A 14,693-nucleotide genomic window follows, 5' to 3' on the forward strand; every position below is an offset into this window, starting at 1 on the left:
TAGTTCTAGAGCTGGGCACACCGAGACATATATTGCCGTAGTCATTTTTCGGATCATTCCCTGGATGTCTGTGGACTACGCTCTTTTGGCTGGCCAGCCTGTTCGATGGCGGCCATTGTTGTGGCTCCAACGCCATATCAAGATTGCGGGTGGCGCCGTTCGAAAACAAGAATTCAGTCCTGGGGTTTCCCTCCCAGATTGACCTTGGTGGAATGGTGTGTGATATACCAAATCGCTCTCGCAGGAAATACTCCCGACCGCTGGAGCATTCCCACTTTGATGGTGATTGGAGCCGTGTTCCTGATCGGGCTGATTTACTGAGTCTCGGATTGCCCGCATTTTTGATCGGATTTGCTTGATGCCTTTTGCCTACAGCGTCACACATACGTACATGTGTATGCCTGGGCAACCGCTCGCGATGCCACTCTACACAGCTGGCTGCAGGTCCTGATGGGTCTGGGACCGGATTCCTCATGTATCGGTCGAAACGATATAAATAGCTCTTGTTGATTGGGGTCGTCGTTCGATTGATGGCATATGGGGCCGGGAGCGGAGCAGTTGGCACGGTGGTAATTGTGGTCGTCGTGTCAAGAGCGGAGCTACCACAATCCACCGCCCTGGAGTTGCTTCGTCAATAGTCTCGGATCTGCATCCAGGATCAGATGCTGTCTACATGGCCATCGCGGCGTTGGTCGCCTCAGCCATTCCGATGTTGATGGTGTGGTTTCTTGACCAACCTTAATGATAACCACAATCTGGCACATGATCCCGGGGGCAATAAGGAAGAAAGCGGGAGAAAGAAGTGGAAACACAGGATGCATTGGTGAGGAGCAATCGATCTGAGAGCAGAATTATCAACAATCTAGATGATTAAAGCGGAGCGTGAGCGGAGCTTTTTCTAGACTCCGACCCCCCCGCGTGAGGCGTTCAATTTTGTTCACGTGACTGGAGTCATCTCTGATTGGTCCAAAAAAAGACAAATCACATGATCTACCAATCACGTGATGCAGAGCCCTTGGCCATCTCCAATGCGGTGAGCCCGCCGCGTGGCCGGCCAGCCTCCAAAATACAGAAGTGTAGCTTTTACCCCCCGTGGATCCTGTCCACGGCCCCTAGTATAGAATGATGTAACGGGGCATCAGGCATCCACACACGACAGCATATGCTGAATAATCATCCGATCACGTGAATGAATGATGATTGGCCGATATTCAACTCGGCGTTAGTGCTTCGGCCGGAACGATGGCGATCCGGAGCCGAAGCAGCGCCGGGGCGTCTTTTTCTTCCCCAAATCATTCCATCTTGATACCCCAACCCCCCGTCATTAATATCTCGCCTTCAAAGAAGTAGGCACACAGCAGTTGGCGCCAAATCGTACTACTGTATCTTCCTATAAACACCACTTTTCATTCCCACTCATATCAGCGCCTAATCTCCGGGATGTCCTAGTGGGCTAGACTAATGATCAAATGCGTTTATCATGCAATCATGCCTCTTTGTCCGTCATTGATCACGGACCTCAATCAGGCTCTCTTTTTATAGCTCCTGCCAAGTACATCTGACATAAAGCAATATGGCGACAAAAGAGCCGCCTCTTCCAGTCGAGACTCTGCCTCCGTTTCAGCAGAATCGCTCTCCGGCGACCATCTCTGCCCTTCAAAATGTCGCGTCCCAACAAGGCCCACAGCGTAATAGTCAATCACCAGACAGTATAGAGGAAGATGAGGCTTCGAGTAATGAGAAACCCAAACGTCAAAAGCGTTCACGCGCCTGCGTGGCTTGCCGAAACATGAAGATCAGATGTCTCCCTGTTGAAGGTCAAGAAGCCTGCAGCGGTTGTGCCAAAGTCAACAGGCCATGCATCATGCCCGGGCCTCCTCGAAAGCGACAGAAAACAGTCCATAAGGTCGCCGAGTTGGAGAAAAAGATTAACGCCTTGACGGATGCTTTACTGGCCAAAGGGCAGCAGCAAACCGACACACCGCCCACTGATGATTCCCCAGACAATCAACAAGCCAGCACAAATTCAGACACTTCCATTACCAGCATGGATTCACGTCAGCAAAAAGTCATCGAGAAAGTAATTCCCACCCCAGCCACACCAGAGCTCAAGGCACCTTGCCGCCCCTACACGGTCGAACCGATCGCCAGGGACACTTATGTCGACGTCATTGAACGAGGCGACTTGACTATGGAGTCTGCGTCAGCAATGTTTAATTACTGGATGCATGAAATGTCCCAAACTTGTGCTATGGTTGTCTTTCCTCCAGGGACAGAGGCCCAGGATATTCGAACCAGACGACCGATGACCTTTCTGACTATTTTGTCGATAGCAAGTCCCGTGATCCAGCCATCCGCGAACCAAGCGCTGGCGACTGAAACCAATCGTCAGCTGTCGGAAAGAATACTCTTTCACGGGGAAAAATCTTTGGACCTGATCCAAGCCGCTCTATTGAATTCCCAATACTATACCCGACCTGCAAGTGCCAGAGATCTTTCTTTCAATCAATACATACATTCGGCCATCCTCATGAGCCTAGAATTGGGTATTGGAAAGAGATCCAAAGTTGACCGCAGTCTGACGCCGGCTCAAGATCTGGAACGCCGTCGGACGTGGTTGGCATGCTATCAAGCAGGAACAATGTAAGATAGGTTCGTTCTGATTGACCATTCCGCCCGGCTGATTGCAGATGATGCAGGGTGTCGACCGTTCTTCGTCTTCCCTCTTTTGTCAAATTCAATTCTCACCTTGACGAATGTCTCGACACACTCTCCAAAAGTCCATACGCCCTCCCAAGTGATAAATGGCTCTGTGCCACGATCGGCCTTCAACGTATTGCGGAAGAAGTGGCCGTGGCCTTTCACATGGACGACCCTGGCGCCGACTTGAATTTCACCGAGCCCAGGGTTCAATATCAACTCAGATTATTTCAACGACAGTTGCAACAATGGGAGACATCCTTGGACCCCTCTCTGGATCGGCGTAAGACACCGTTCCTCCCTCATCCGATTTCCGAAACAGGCTGACCGTGTTGAAGGGATTGCACAACATCAAGCAAACACATTGAAGATTTATACACATGAGGTTGCCATTCATTTCGAACACAATGTGGATGATTTCCGACCAGGAGAGATGGCCCATGCCAAACTACCCGATTTTGTGACTTCTCGTCACGCCGAAGCGTTATCCATTCTCCTCGAATGCAGTCATCGAGTCCTCGACAACTATATCTCACTTGATCTAAGCTATGCACGAACTCTCCCCAACCTATACGTCGTCTGGAACGCTTACGCTATGGTGGTTTTGATTAAAATTCACTGGATCGTGAACAATCCGGATAGTACACTTGGGGCCGTTTTTGCGCCTGAACTCAAGACGGATTTTTATCTGGATGCCTTATTGAACCGATTGGCTGAAGTATCCGCAGATGGACATAGTCCCTGTGCTGAAGCGTTTGGCCTGGTAGTCAAGAAACTCAAGTTTTGGCATCTCCATCGAGGGAACCAATTCTCGGATGATGAACAAGGTCCCGACGACGAGTCCCGTCGACCCGCTGCTGCGGAAATTTTGCGAAAGGATCCAGTCTCCATTATCGGCGCCGCAAAGAATACGGATGACTCAAAGACTGGGCTAACCATGCGACCTTTCACGCCAGCCATGTTGCCAGGACAGTGGAATGTAACGGATAGACTTGGATCCAATCTGAATGCTGCATACGATGCTGCAAGTTATGGAAATACCAATTGGGATCAATTCAACTTCAGTACAGAGGAATTGGATTTGTTTGATGTGTACATGAATAATAGTGGATGGATGGGATATCTGCTTTAGGGCTGTACAATTGACGGTGAAAAACTCGACTCTGACCCAAATGATTTATACACGACGCGCTGGCTCAAAATGCAGAAACTCCCCAAAACCGCTGGTTTCCCCCGTCGCTGGGAGGGGGAAAAAGAGGAAATCGAGCATCCCCCCCCCCAAAAAAAACGTCAACCCCAGCCTATAACACCCTCACCCAGCACCCTTCCACCCCTACTCTCGACGATCGATACCGTTCTTCCAACGATGCCATCTCCACCGACACCAAGATTCAATCTCAGATTACCGGTTGTGGAACTGTTCATGGTGTTGAGGAAGAAAGAGTACAAGATGGGATTCTCCACGTTGTCTTCATCCTCGGACTCTGAATCGATATTTGAGTTTTCCGACATGGATAGTGGCTGGCCGTATTTGCTAAGAGAGGAAAATGTTAACACTATGGATCGAAATCTGAAACGAGGAACGATGGCGATTGATTGGAGGCTTTTAGGCCACTTACTGGATTCTTACGTTCAACAATCCATTTCTGTTCGGACCACACACTGTATCACCGTCGCATTGAAGACTTGAGCTTGTCGCTCCGGGCATTCGATTTGACAATTTCAGCCGGCCGCGAAATGTTGACTGAGAATTGGGGTGGATAATGGCAATGAGATCGCCAGATTCGGGGGCGGGAGGGAGATGCGAATCACCACACATGATGTTTGATGGTGGTATGAGGCGACCGGCCTGAATGGGAGTGGCCGTCTATGGCCTGTACGATTCTTACACGGTGGTAATGAGTTACGCGGGTGATAATGAAAGTTTGCATCGATGGATGAGGAATCTGGACACAAAGAATCGGGAATGCTGCTTCATATACCCCATGGTGGGAGGTGTTCTGCAAAATACTTGCTCAACTCGAATCACCAATCAATCACATCACACACCCAGAGGGAAACATCCCAGCCTTAAGGTTGCCAATAGCTACATCCTGGACAATATTGACGCCTATTTACCAAAGCGAATCACACAGACAACCGTGCAGAATAGTGTCTCGAAGCGTGGGGAAGTAATAACAATGAGCAAGTTTTGGTAGAGGAGTGAGCACGTTTGGTCTGTGGCGAAGACGCTGCGATTGTTGAGGCTGAGTTGCTGAGTTTGACTGAGCAAGTTTCACCCGCCAGGATGGTCCAAAAGTTTCATTTGTTGCTTGTGCGCTTATATATGCTCAGATTTCCCGGCCATGTCCACTATATAATCCTTCTAGGCACAGCCTGACTAGTCCTGGGACCTACCACTGCGGCCACATAAATACCGAGACAAATAGGTAGCTAATTTTATGAATGAATGTCTGTCCTAATCAATCCATCGCAACAGCCATTGCGCCCAAAATCGTACCAACCACCAACACCACCGTCCGAATGGAATTATGCCACTGCCACCGCCTTACCAACTCCACCGTGCTCATCTTCTTCTCCCGATCAATGCTGCGTTTCTCATTGAATGCATAAGTCAACGCCATAACTCCATTACCTGGCCCAGCCAGTTTTTCCGACCGAATTGACAGAGCACCATTTGTTCGGCGCAAAAATGTCAGCGCATACGGTACGCCCGAGGCGGTGGAGACGGCTGCAGCGATGTACAGGAACCGCACCAGTGATGCAGGCAAAGCTGGTATCAAGTCAGTAAGAGATTGTAAGTATTGAATATCCTCAGCAGAGCTCAGGTGAGAGGATTCCAGACCGCGATGTGCCAGGTACCCAAACGACAAGGCGTTCATTGCGCACAGAGGCCGTGAGATCTTTGCGGTTCGTCAGATTAATTGCAGTCAAAGAATGCCAGACATATTTGATCTTCAGGCAGGAAGGAAAACCTTACATAAAATCCATCCAGATATTGTTCACGCCACTGTTTGGCCAGCAATACTTCAGGCGCAAATAGTATCGTCGGCACTGCGGCATGTGAAAGTGCCCACGTGTATCCTATACGACAGAAATCAGCCCCATGGAAACATACCTGGGAAGGAGAAACCATGCCAGCGAAAACTCCCGCCGATGTCAACCCGAACACCTTGGCTAGGACATGTAGGTCGATATCCATACTATCTTTTGTTTGATTTCGATACATAACAGAGCATACCGAATCAAAATGAGGCTGAAAAGTTCTTCGGGAGCCAACCTCCTTATAAAAGAACACAGAACATTCCATTCCTGCAATAGGCACTAGACGGAAATCTCATTTGTCGCGTCAATACAGTAATCAATCAACAGTCAGCCCACTGGCAGCATCAAGGGGCTCATTGTTGATACGAGCCGACCTTGCATAATACCAATGTGCCAGATGTGCCAGATATTTCCCCTGATACGTAGGTGTTGCGTCTGACGTGCGCAACATGCTTCTGTTTCTACACGAGAGGTCAGCCTCACCTACATGTGCACTAGTTACCCGAGTAGTTATGGGCTAGCCTGACGCCCTCGGATAACGCGCGTGGGCATGGCATGGTACATTAAACACATGCGAGGATGTGGGCTGAACATGGGGCCGATCCAAATCCGAGGCCACCGACACTGGCGATGAACAATGTTTGATTGATCCTTTTTGCTCCTTCGACAAAGAAGGGGACTCTGGACGCGCAATGAGTGCGATGACCTAGAAGATAAAATAAAGCGGGGCCCTCTGATCCCCTGGAAATAAACTTATCGGTTCTCTGAGATCATGAACTTTGGGGGCCGCCATTTAGATATGGAAACTCGGATCTCAATGTCCTGGAAAAGCCACTGATCAAGTTTTCGGCCTCCTGGCTCCCCACTTCAGCTAACCATGACACAATGGGAGGCATCAACCTTGCCTAGTTACATGCCCACACCAGCCAAACGCTTTTCAAACGCTTTTATTCCCGGACACCCATGAAAACTGAGAATGAACATGGTTCTCATCTGTCTTCGGCAATGAAAAGACTAGACGTAAAGTGTAACAGCTTGTCATCTGCAACGTGCGTTCAGCTTTGGTAAGTAACAGTGCCAGTTTAACTGCTTCAGGAGGTTTATCCTTCGGTCAGGAAGACTAGGCGAGGGAAAGACTTAGGGTTCTCTGCCTCAGATCTTGTCGACCTTCTTCGGCCGCCTGGAGCGAAGTCGCTTGAAGGATGCAGGGATTGTCCTCCATCGCCCATGGTCTTTCTACACCCTGGGACTCCCCGGAATCACCCTGAAGTCGATGACTTTTACAAGAAGGTATACGAACGTATAAGCCGAGTGACCTCATGAACTTCAGCTTCAACACTCCAATGGGGACGTTACCGGGTTTCTGAGCCCCGGACCGTCTCATCCCAAGTTTTTGAACCCTTGGAGACTCGCTAGGCATGGCTCTGGAGCTTCCTCGCCGTTCTCTTCCTCACAGTATCAACATCAAATCATCAGTCGATTTCAACCCATACACGTCAACGCCTTCCTGTCTATCTTGGAGTCAACCTTGCCAGTCTACCTGCATGCCTAACGATTCATCTATCCTCCTCCTTGGGTCATACAATCCGTTCTCAGTCAGGCGTACAACTGTCGGAAGAAACAGGCGGCCAGCAACCACATTTCAACCTCCTGGAGTATCTTTTCTCTCTTTCGTTCTTTCCTATACCCCCATTCTCAGATCCCTCAGGTCATAAATTTCACATTTCTCCTTCGCCAATCACCCTTTGGGTTCGACTCTCTGCCCTCGCCCTAGTTTCAGACATTCGATGAATTTGTGCTGGATGGTGCGTTCACAACTGGTGAATCTGACCGTGATGCTCTCACACATCGAATTGGTTCATTATCTTGACGCCTTGGCTTCGGTGTCATTGAATTTGTCACCAAATGCCGTTGGACACTTCTTCCCCGAGTTATGTTGATTCCACTCTCGTCTCAATGGAATCCAATTAGGATGCCGTTTAGTGTCTGTTCGCGCGTGATTACGACTATGATGATGTTTGTTAGGACACGAAATACGATCTTTTACGGAATCAGGTCTGCCGTATCGCACGAAATGGAGAATGAAAAAAGAAAACAACCGAAAGTATCGAGGGAATTGGGACCAGACATGCAGCGTCAGATTATCCTGTTATCCTGTCCCGGTCACGAATTCTCAACCGTACTAGTAAGCAAACAACCACTCGCCCATAGTCCTCATTTCGCGCGCTGATGCAAAATCGTGCGACACAACGTGAACACAACACGAACGCAACGCAACACAAACGCAAATCGTGTACGAGTACCTGTTGTGTGTATGTGTCACCCCTGAGCATAAGATGACATGGAGAACCACAATTGATTGTTATACCAGAGCAATCATTCGGTCAACGATCCCGCCCTACGAAAGTATTCAGGATTGAAATATGAGCTACTCCTTGAATTCGAATCATTCTGTATGCGCGAAATACAGCCTCCTGGGCCGCACTATCGTCGAGTCTGCCTCGATATGATCGTGGCCGGATTTAGGTGAACCCGGTGTCCTTTTCGGATAGAATGAGGATATGTGGTAAGTATTTGCGTTAAGCAGGTGCCGGAGAACTGGTTCACTATGCCTGCGCCATAACAGTGGCGATGAATTCCGGATTCCCAATTCTCAATTCTGAATATTTTGACTCTTTATCGTTGTCTCTGCGCAATGCACAAGCCACAAGCATATTCGTGCCCATGCCTTACTTGTTGACCTCCAGTTCCTTGACCCAGCGTCAGACTCGAACTCAATGCAGAGCATATCAAAGTAAATCCTTAGCGAGTCACCACGAATCCAATCCACCCACTCCACTCCACTCCACTTTATTCTGCGTATGCGTGTTGCATGGTACCTTCCTTGTCTTTCTATCCAGTCACGAGGTGAAACGACATCAAACTCAAGTCTCAATCTGTATTGGTCTTCGGTTTCGTTCCCATTTCTCTTTGGAGTTGACACCGCTTTCACGACTCCTCTACTATAATCCCGCAAAAAGGTGAGGTTGTGCGTTCGGTTGTCGAATTTGAGACCAGACTTGAGTCTATCGACGTTGATATACCTTGGATTGCGGTATTGGATGTGTAAGGTACGTTTTCTTGTGGGGTTGCGTCGGTTATGTTGATCCATAGGAGAGCACAAATGAAGAGAAAAGCTGAAGAGAGAGCGATATAGCTTCTTTAGTCCGACAAATGGCGGCCGGTCCATGTCATGTTGAGAGGCGTGGTGAGGACGAATCCCCGTTTAACACAGCGGGCGTGGTGAAGGCGGATGAGAGTGAGTGTTTGGCTCTGATTCCGCATTGCATATGGAAGTGAGAGACGGAGTGACGATGAGAGATGAAGGGCCGTGACACAATCAGGATCCTCAACTCGAGGCTATAGGAGAGGAAGAAGATAAATTTCACTCTCATACATTGGGAAAAAGGAGGAAGGAAAGGAACGGAGTGGGGTCAGGGACGGGGATGATTCAGGGCTAGCATTCAAGCACTGCCCTGCAATCTACCGGATAGAAAATGCGTAGCAAAAGGAGTATGAGCGAGAGAATAAAGCACGGAGGACAGATATTAACATGGCAGAAGAAAATGACAGTCCTTTCGTCCTTGACTGGATAGGAATCAAAAGAATTGTGCACTAGATGGAGGCTTCTCGAGATTTTCGGAAGCTGGTTTGGGGGTCCATGTCAATGAGAATATCAGTGGCAGAAAAGACTCGCAGCAGCGGATAGAAATCGATTTTCCGAGGTCGAGTTCTGTCAGTTTACATCGATGTCTGCTCAGATCTTGGGTAATTTCTGACCGGATTCTCGAACAGGCTCGGATGGTGAAGCCCGTGACCAGCTCCAGTCGTGGTGATCATCAGCACAACAGTGGTGGAAGTCTTTGAGACCCTTCTTCATCACATTGACTCTGGGCGTGCATTCCATCTCATTCTCGTTACCCTCTGTTGCAGAGGCAGATCTCTTCCCATCGCTTCCAGGGAGCAGCAGGTTCTTTGACTCAACTCTCCTCGAGGCATCTCTTGAGCCCGTGTCCCATACGATCATCAGTCGTGTGGGTGTATGTCATATGCCAAACAGTAGGGCTGATCCAATTCGAGCGGTGTTTTTGGCCGCATAGACTGAAAGTCTGGTCCGGTCCTCATATTGTCGGCATGACTATGAAACATATTCATATTCCTTGTCCGTCATCACGACCCCACAGTTTGACTGTTCTGTCATGACCACTGCTGGCAATCCATTTGGCATCATCGGTAATATCGACACTGAGTACATTCCCTGAATGACCACTCAGTTGTTTGGCCAATGACCAATCATCAGCAGAGTAAAGATTGACATTCTTGTCGAATCCACCGGAAACCAAAAATGTTCCCGCTTTTCGAGGATTGTGCTCTTGTCTGACACCATTTGATTCGACCAAAGATGACACATCCCCGTCAAGACCTTTGTACCATCTGAGATCAGACACGTTGCCATTATGAGCACCAATCCCACCCACAGCTCGAACTTGTCGAATATCCCAACATTTAATCCACCCATCGCCAGAACCGGAGAGGACTCGATATCCATCGATTCCCCAATCAAGGCTGAATATTTCACGGATATGACCATCGAGAATCATGACGGTTCGACCTGTTCTGAGATCCCAGATTCGTCCAATACTGTCGAATCCTCCACTGGCCAGAAGTGACCCATCGGGGTTGAAGCTGACCGTAAACACTTGTCGTGAGTGACCTTCTTGTAAGAGCAGTTCAGTGGTGGTTTCCACATCCCACAATCGCCACGTGGTGTCGAATGACGCCGAGGCCAGATATTTCCCGGACGGATGAAATTCAACCCGACATACGCGATCGGTATGTCCCTGGAGAGTTGAAATGGGTGTTTCTTTGTTCAAGGACCAGAAATGGATTTCACTTGCCCCGCCTTGTCCACCGGCTCCACTTGCAATGTTCAGAGCGTCGGAAGAAACGTTGGAAGCCTGGAGTGTTGATCCAGGATACCAAGCGATTCCACCGACAATTCCAGTGTGGCCTCTCAACGTCACTTTCTCCTCGAGATTTGGCACATCAAGCAATTTGATCCCGCCGCCCCAATTTCCGGCTGCCACGATCTCGCCACTGGGTGAGAAACGGGTTATGCTGACGGGTCTTTCGCCTGCAATTTGTGTGCCGAACAGCTCAAATCCTTGGAGCTTCTCTTTGATTTCTTTGCGATGTTTGATATGCGTTCGAAGGGGAATCGTCGAGTCTTCCCTTTGTCTCATCAGCCTAACCCTGGCTCTGGGTAATGAGTATTTGGCAATGAATTTCCTTGCTTCGAGTAACTCGGGTAGGCCTTCGGTGTAGAATTCTTCTTCTTGATCTCCTTGATCCTCTGTTTCTGGCATTTGGGTATCTGTTGCAGTTCCATCTTGAGCCGCGGCATCCTGCTCATCCAGTAAAAGTTCTCTCAAACGATCTCTCCGATCAGCTGGACCTTCGCCAAATAGAGTGATTGGTTCTCCAAGTTCTCGGAGACGTGCTCTCACTTTTCCGTCGTCTGTAGGAACAGCTAATTGGGCTAGTCTTCGTTTTCGGTCAAATTGAGAGAGGATAGCAGACGCTTTTTCCGGTGCGACACCGCCGGCAGAGGGTATCTCATAGTTTCGATCGATGGCTAATTGATCGTCAGTACGAATTTGTTTCACAGGGATGTAACTCTTACGTATGCTTGCTAAATCCATACCCATCTCGACATCCTGTTTCTCAACCATTGCCGTCAGTCTTCCATTTGGCTTCTTCATGTTTCCTCCACAAAGAAGGTCGGGCCTTGACGCCGATTGTGAATACAGAGACACTTCAAGACAAACAAGCTGAGGGTATCTTACCTGAGCCTCCTCTTCCTCCACGTAGGCCTGTCGCGTAGGATGCATCATGGTGGTCGATGTTGACGGGGGGGGGGATGGCTTGGTCAAGTTATTTTCAGATTCATTTGATTAAATCACCAATAAATTCCTCCGCAAGCGAGAATTAGGGGCCAGAGAATCATTTGAGAGCTGTGCTGCTCAACCTCGTCTACTGAGTCGCGTGGGAATAAAAACTTGGCCATACAAATTCATGCCAAGACTGTCTCCGTCATTCTTGACCTGCGGTCTTTCGATTCCCAACTTGAACCGCAGCCTCATCAATTCACCAGCTTCAACAATTCTCTTCCACTTAATATTGTATATTAGCCTTATTTCACTCTTCTCGACACGTCTTTGCATGTGTCTTAATAGTCTTCCTTCTCCTCCTCTCCTACTCCAACCAATGCCGACGTTCACGATCTCCCTTCCGACGAATCGAGTGTCGTTTCAGGTTTTGTAGATTCGTGATCGTCTGCGGTCTCTCCACGCGCGCTGAATGACGGTTGTGTCATCAATATGGCTAGCACAACTGCGTCAGTCGCGGATATGATATCGCAGCTTGAAGCAGCGCGTAAACTGGCACTTGCAGATCCGCAAGTGTACAATCAAGTTCTTCCCGGAATCTTGCCCATTATCGGTCCGTCCGCGCATGTCCAAGTTCGAAGATGGGGAGCAGATTTTCTGGCAGAAGGATTTGCAAGTCCGTCCCTGTCAAATTCACAAAAGGAACAATTGTCGTCGGAGGTACTACCTGTTCTTCGAGCAATGTTGGAGAAACCAGGGGAAGATCCTGCGGTGGTGAAGAGTGCGGTTCAAGCAGCAGCTAGCCTATACCCATTGGTTTTCAAACGAGTGTATGTGATATCCGTGTTTGAATACGCAAATGAGTCGATTCCAGACGATTCTCGTTCCATAGTATCAGGACCGTCTCTAACATTTTCGTCATAGCATATCACATCCAAACGAGGCCGCATTATGGCAGGATATGAGCAGCATCAAGTTGGACATCCTCCAGCGCATGGATTCAGCCCCAGTTGCAGTCAGAATATGTTGCATCAAGTTTGTCCAGAAAGTCGTGCAGGTAGAAACACCTGGATTAATCTCAGACCCTCGAGTAAGTCGAAATAGTATTTTTTTTTTTTTTTATGCCTCGTTTATGAATGCTAATGTGGTTCAGCGTCCGGACCAAAACGAGACATCGATTGCTCTGGTTCCACGAACCCATCCTTTATTGCAATTGCCGAACCTAGAAGCTGAGGCATCTGGTCTGTTGGACAGGTTACTGAGTGTTTTCCAAGAGAATTCAATGTATGTCTTGTTGGCCATACATTTGGACTCAACTAACAATGATAGGGATCCTATCCTTGTTGATGCCACACTCAGTTGTCTGGCAATCCTCATTCGAAGTCGACCTCCAATCTCGACCAAAATCGTCTCTACAATCCTCAATTTCAATCCAATGAAACAGACCAATTCGCCCATGACCCCTCGACTGATGGTCGTTGTTAAATCAATGGAAAGGACCACAAGAGCGTTGTTGAGATGGGTTCTGCGATCTGTCCCCAATCATCCGATGGAGCAAAAGATTCAGGCATATCTATTGCGACTACAACAATCGAGATCGGCATTGTTCTCGGAAACGACCGCCCAGAAACGGCCTGCAGAAGCTCTGGAAGGCGGTGATGATGCGAAAAGACAAAGACTTGCGGGTGGACAGCGTAAATTTCCACCCATGCCACCACCACCGAATTCATTTGCACACCTTTTCACCCTCACTGAGGATCCTAGCCTTCAACAATTTGATGTGACGCTTCTCCCTGCCGACATTGTCAGCACCGTATGTGCTGTTTTCTTGCAACATGTCGATCCCAGCTCCCTGGATGAGGCCATCGATGTGGTTCGAGCGAGATACCAACATTTGCAAAAGGTCAGCCAACCAACTCCCGTCCCTGAGGTGCCGATGGCTGGTCCGACAGGGATCGATGATGAAGACGACTACGACCCGGAGTTTGTTGCTACGTCAGAACCGGTAGTTGAGCCCACTACGGAGAGAGCCCTTGAAGAATTGGCCCAACCAGCCATTGAGTTGGGGCCTTTTGAATTGCCTAAACCTCCCCCGTTGACCGGTGTAGAAGTTGCCTTGTTATCAGATCAAACCGTTGGCCACGTGTTTCAACTGGTGGCCTCTCTAGATGCGGTGGGACAATCACGCACCAAACAGAAGCTGGGTCTGAATCGTCTCGCTGCTAGTACCAATGACCGGGATTCTTGGGTAACGATCCTCATGCGGCTGGCAACCAGAGCACCCTCCGGATTGGATGATGTGGCCAGCGCCTTGACCGATGGCGATACACATCCCCTGCTCAAGTCAGAAGACGCCGAAGAACCTAACCTGGCGAGTCGTATCAGGCAGGCCCTATTCATGTATATTCTGGATGATTTCCGACCTCGCTTGAATATTGCCATATCCTGGCTTACCGAAGAGTGGTATGCCGACAAAATGACGGCGAAGATCCATCCGGAACTCGGAAAAACTCTCCCTAACTATTCTCGATGGGTAAATCGACTGATCGACCGCCTATTACCTTACCTCGACGCCAGGGACAAGAATCTACTGATCCGATTTCTGTCTGAGATTCCGGCCATAGATCACGAAATACTGGATAAAGTCAAGTCTCTTGCACGAGACCCCGAGCGGCTCAACATGTGTATTCTTGCCATGCAATATCTGTTGATGATGCGTCCACCGGTTCGGGATATGGTGCTTGACACAATCGAGAGTATCTGGCGTGAGGGCGATACCCAAGCCAGGAATGCTACGGCCAAAGTCCTAATGAAGTGGAGGCCAGGGTGCCTAGAACAAACGGCACCAGCTAAAAAGGAAGAGTCGGTCGTGAAGGAGGAAACCAAGATCAATGGATTGAAAAGTCCTCCCACCGTGAACTCGGAGTTGGTTGATCCGAGGAAGAGAAATGCGAGAATGGCCGTCACCGCAGGGGATGGTTGACTGAATTGTACCACACGTAGACGAAAGATCTATATGAC

The 14,693-nt window shown here is 49.0% G+C and overlaps 5 protein-coding genes across 5 annotated transcripts; 2 read left to right on the forward strand and 3 right to left on the reverse strand.

Annotated features, from left to right (window-relative positions):
- Positions 1-1,573: 1,573 nt before the first annotated feature.
- Z518_09345 (uncharacterized protein) lies at positions 1,574-3,832 on the forward strand (the record flags this gene model as incomplete). The annotated part of the gene is made up of 3 exons (XM_013413301.1): positions 1,574-2,643; positions 2,700-2,983; positions 3,039-3,832. The coding sequence occupies 3 exons, from the start codon at positions 1,574-1,576 to the stop codon at positions 3,830-3,832; spliced, it is 2,148 nt and encodes a 715-aa protein (XP_013268755.1).
- Positions 3,833-3,990: 158 nt separating this feature from the next.
- On the reverse strand, positions 3,991-4,519 carry Z518_09346 (uncharacterized protein; the record flags this gene model as incomplete). Its single annotated transcript, XM_013413302.1, has 2 exons — positions 3,991-4,234; positions 4,320-4,519. 2 exons carry the CDS (start codon positions 4,517-4,519, stop codon positions 3,991-3,993), a joined length of 444 nt encoding a protein of 147 aa, XP_013268756.1.
- A 643-nt stretch (positions 4,520-5,162) lies between these two features.
- Z518_09347 (uncharacterized protein) lies at positions 5,163-5,902 on the reverse strand (the record flags this gene model as incomplete). Its single annotated transcript, XM_013413303.1, has 2 exons — positions 5,163-5,603; positions 5,819-5,902. The coding sequence occupies 2 exons, from the start codon at positions 5,900-5,902 to the stop codon at positions 5,163-5,165; spliced, it is 525 nt and encodes a 174-aa protein (XP_013268757.1).
- A 4,033-nt stretch (positions 5,903-9,935) lies between these two features.
- Positions 9,936-11,678, reverse strand: Z518_09348 (uncharacterized protein; the record flags this gene model as incomplete). Its single annotated transcript, XM_013413304.1, has 3 exons — positions 9,936-11,419; positions 11,468-11,501; positions 11,631-11,678. The coding sequence occupies 3 exons, from the start codon at positions 11,676-11,678 to the stop codon at positions 9,936-9,938; spliced, it is 1,566 nt and encodes a 521-aa protein (XP_013268758.1).
- A 486-nt stretch (positions 11,679-12,164) lies between these two features.
- On the forward strand, positions 12,165-14,655 carry Z518_09349 (uncharacterized protein; the record flags this gene model as incomplete). Its single annotated transcript, XM_013413305.1, has 4 exons — positions 12,165-12,502; positions 12,597-12,762; positions 12,826-12,956; positions 13,002-14,655. The coding sequence occupies 4 exons, from the start codon at positions 12,165-12,167 to the stop codon at positions 14,653-14,655; spliced, it is 2,289 nt and encodes a 762-aa protein (XP_013268759.1).
- Between the last annotated feature and the right edge of the window lie 38 nt (positions 14,656-14,693).

This window comes from Rhinocladiella mackenziei, assembly GCF_000835555.1.
Source record: "Rhinocladiella mackenziei CBS 650.93 unplaced genomic scaffold supercont1.7, whole genome shotgun sequence".
NCBI lineage: Eukaryota > Fungi > Ascomycota > Eurotiomycetes > Chaetothyriales > Herpotrichiellaceae > Rhinocladiella > Rhinocladiella mackenziei.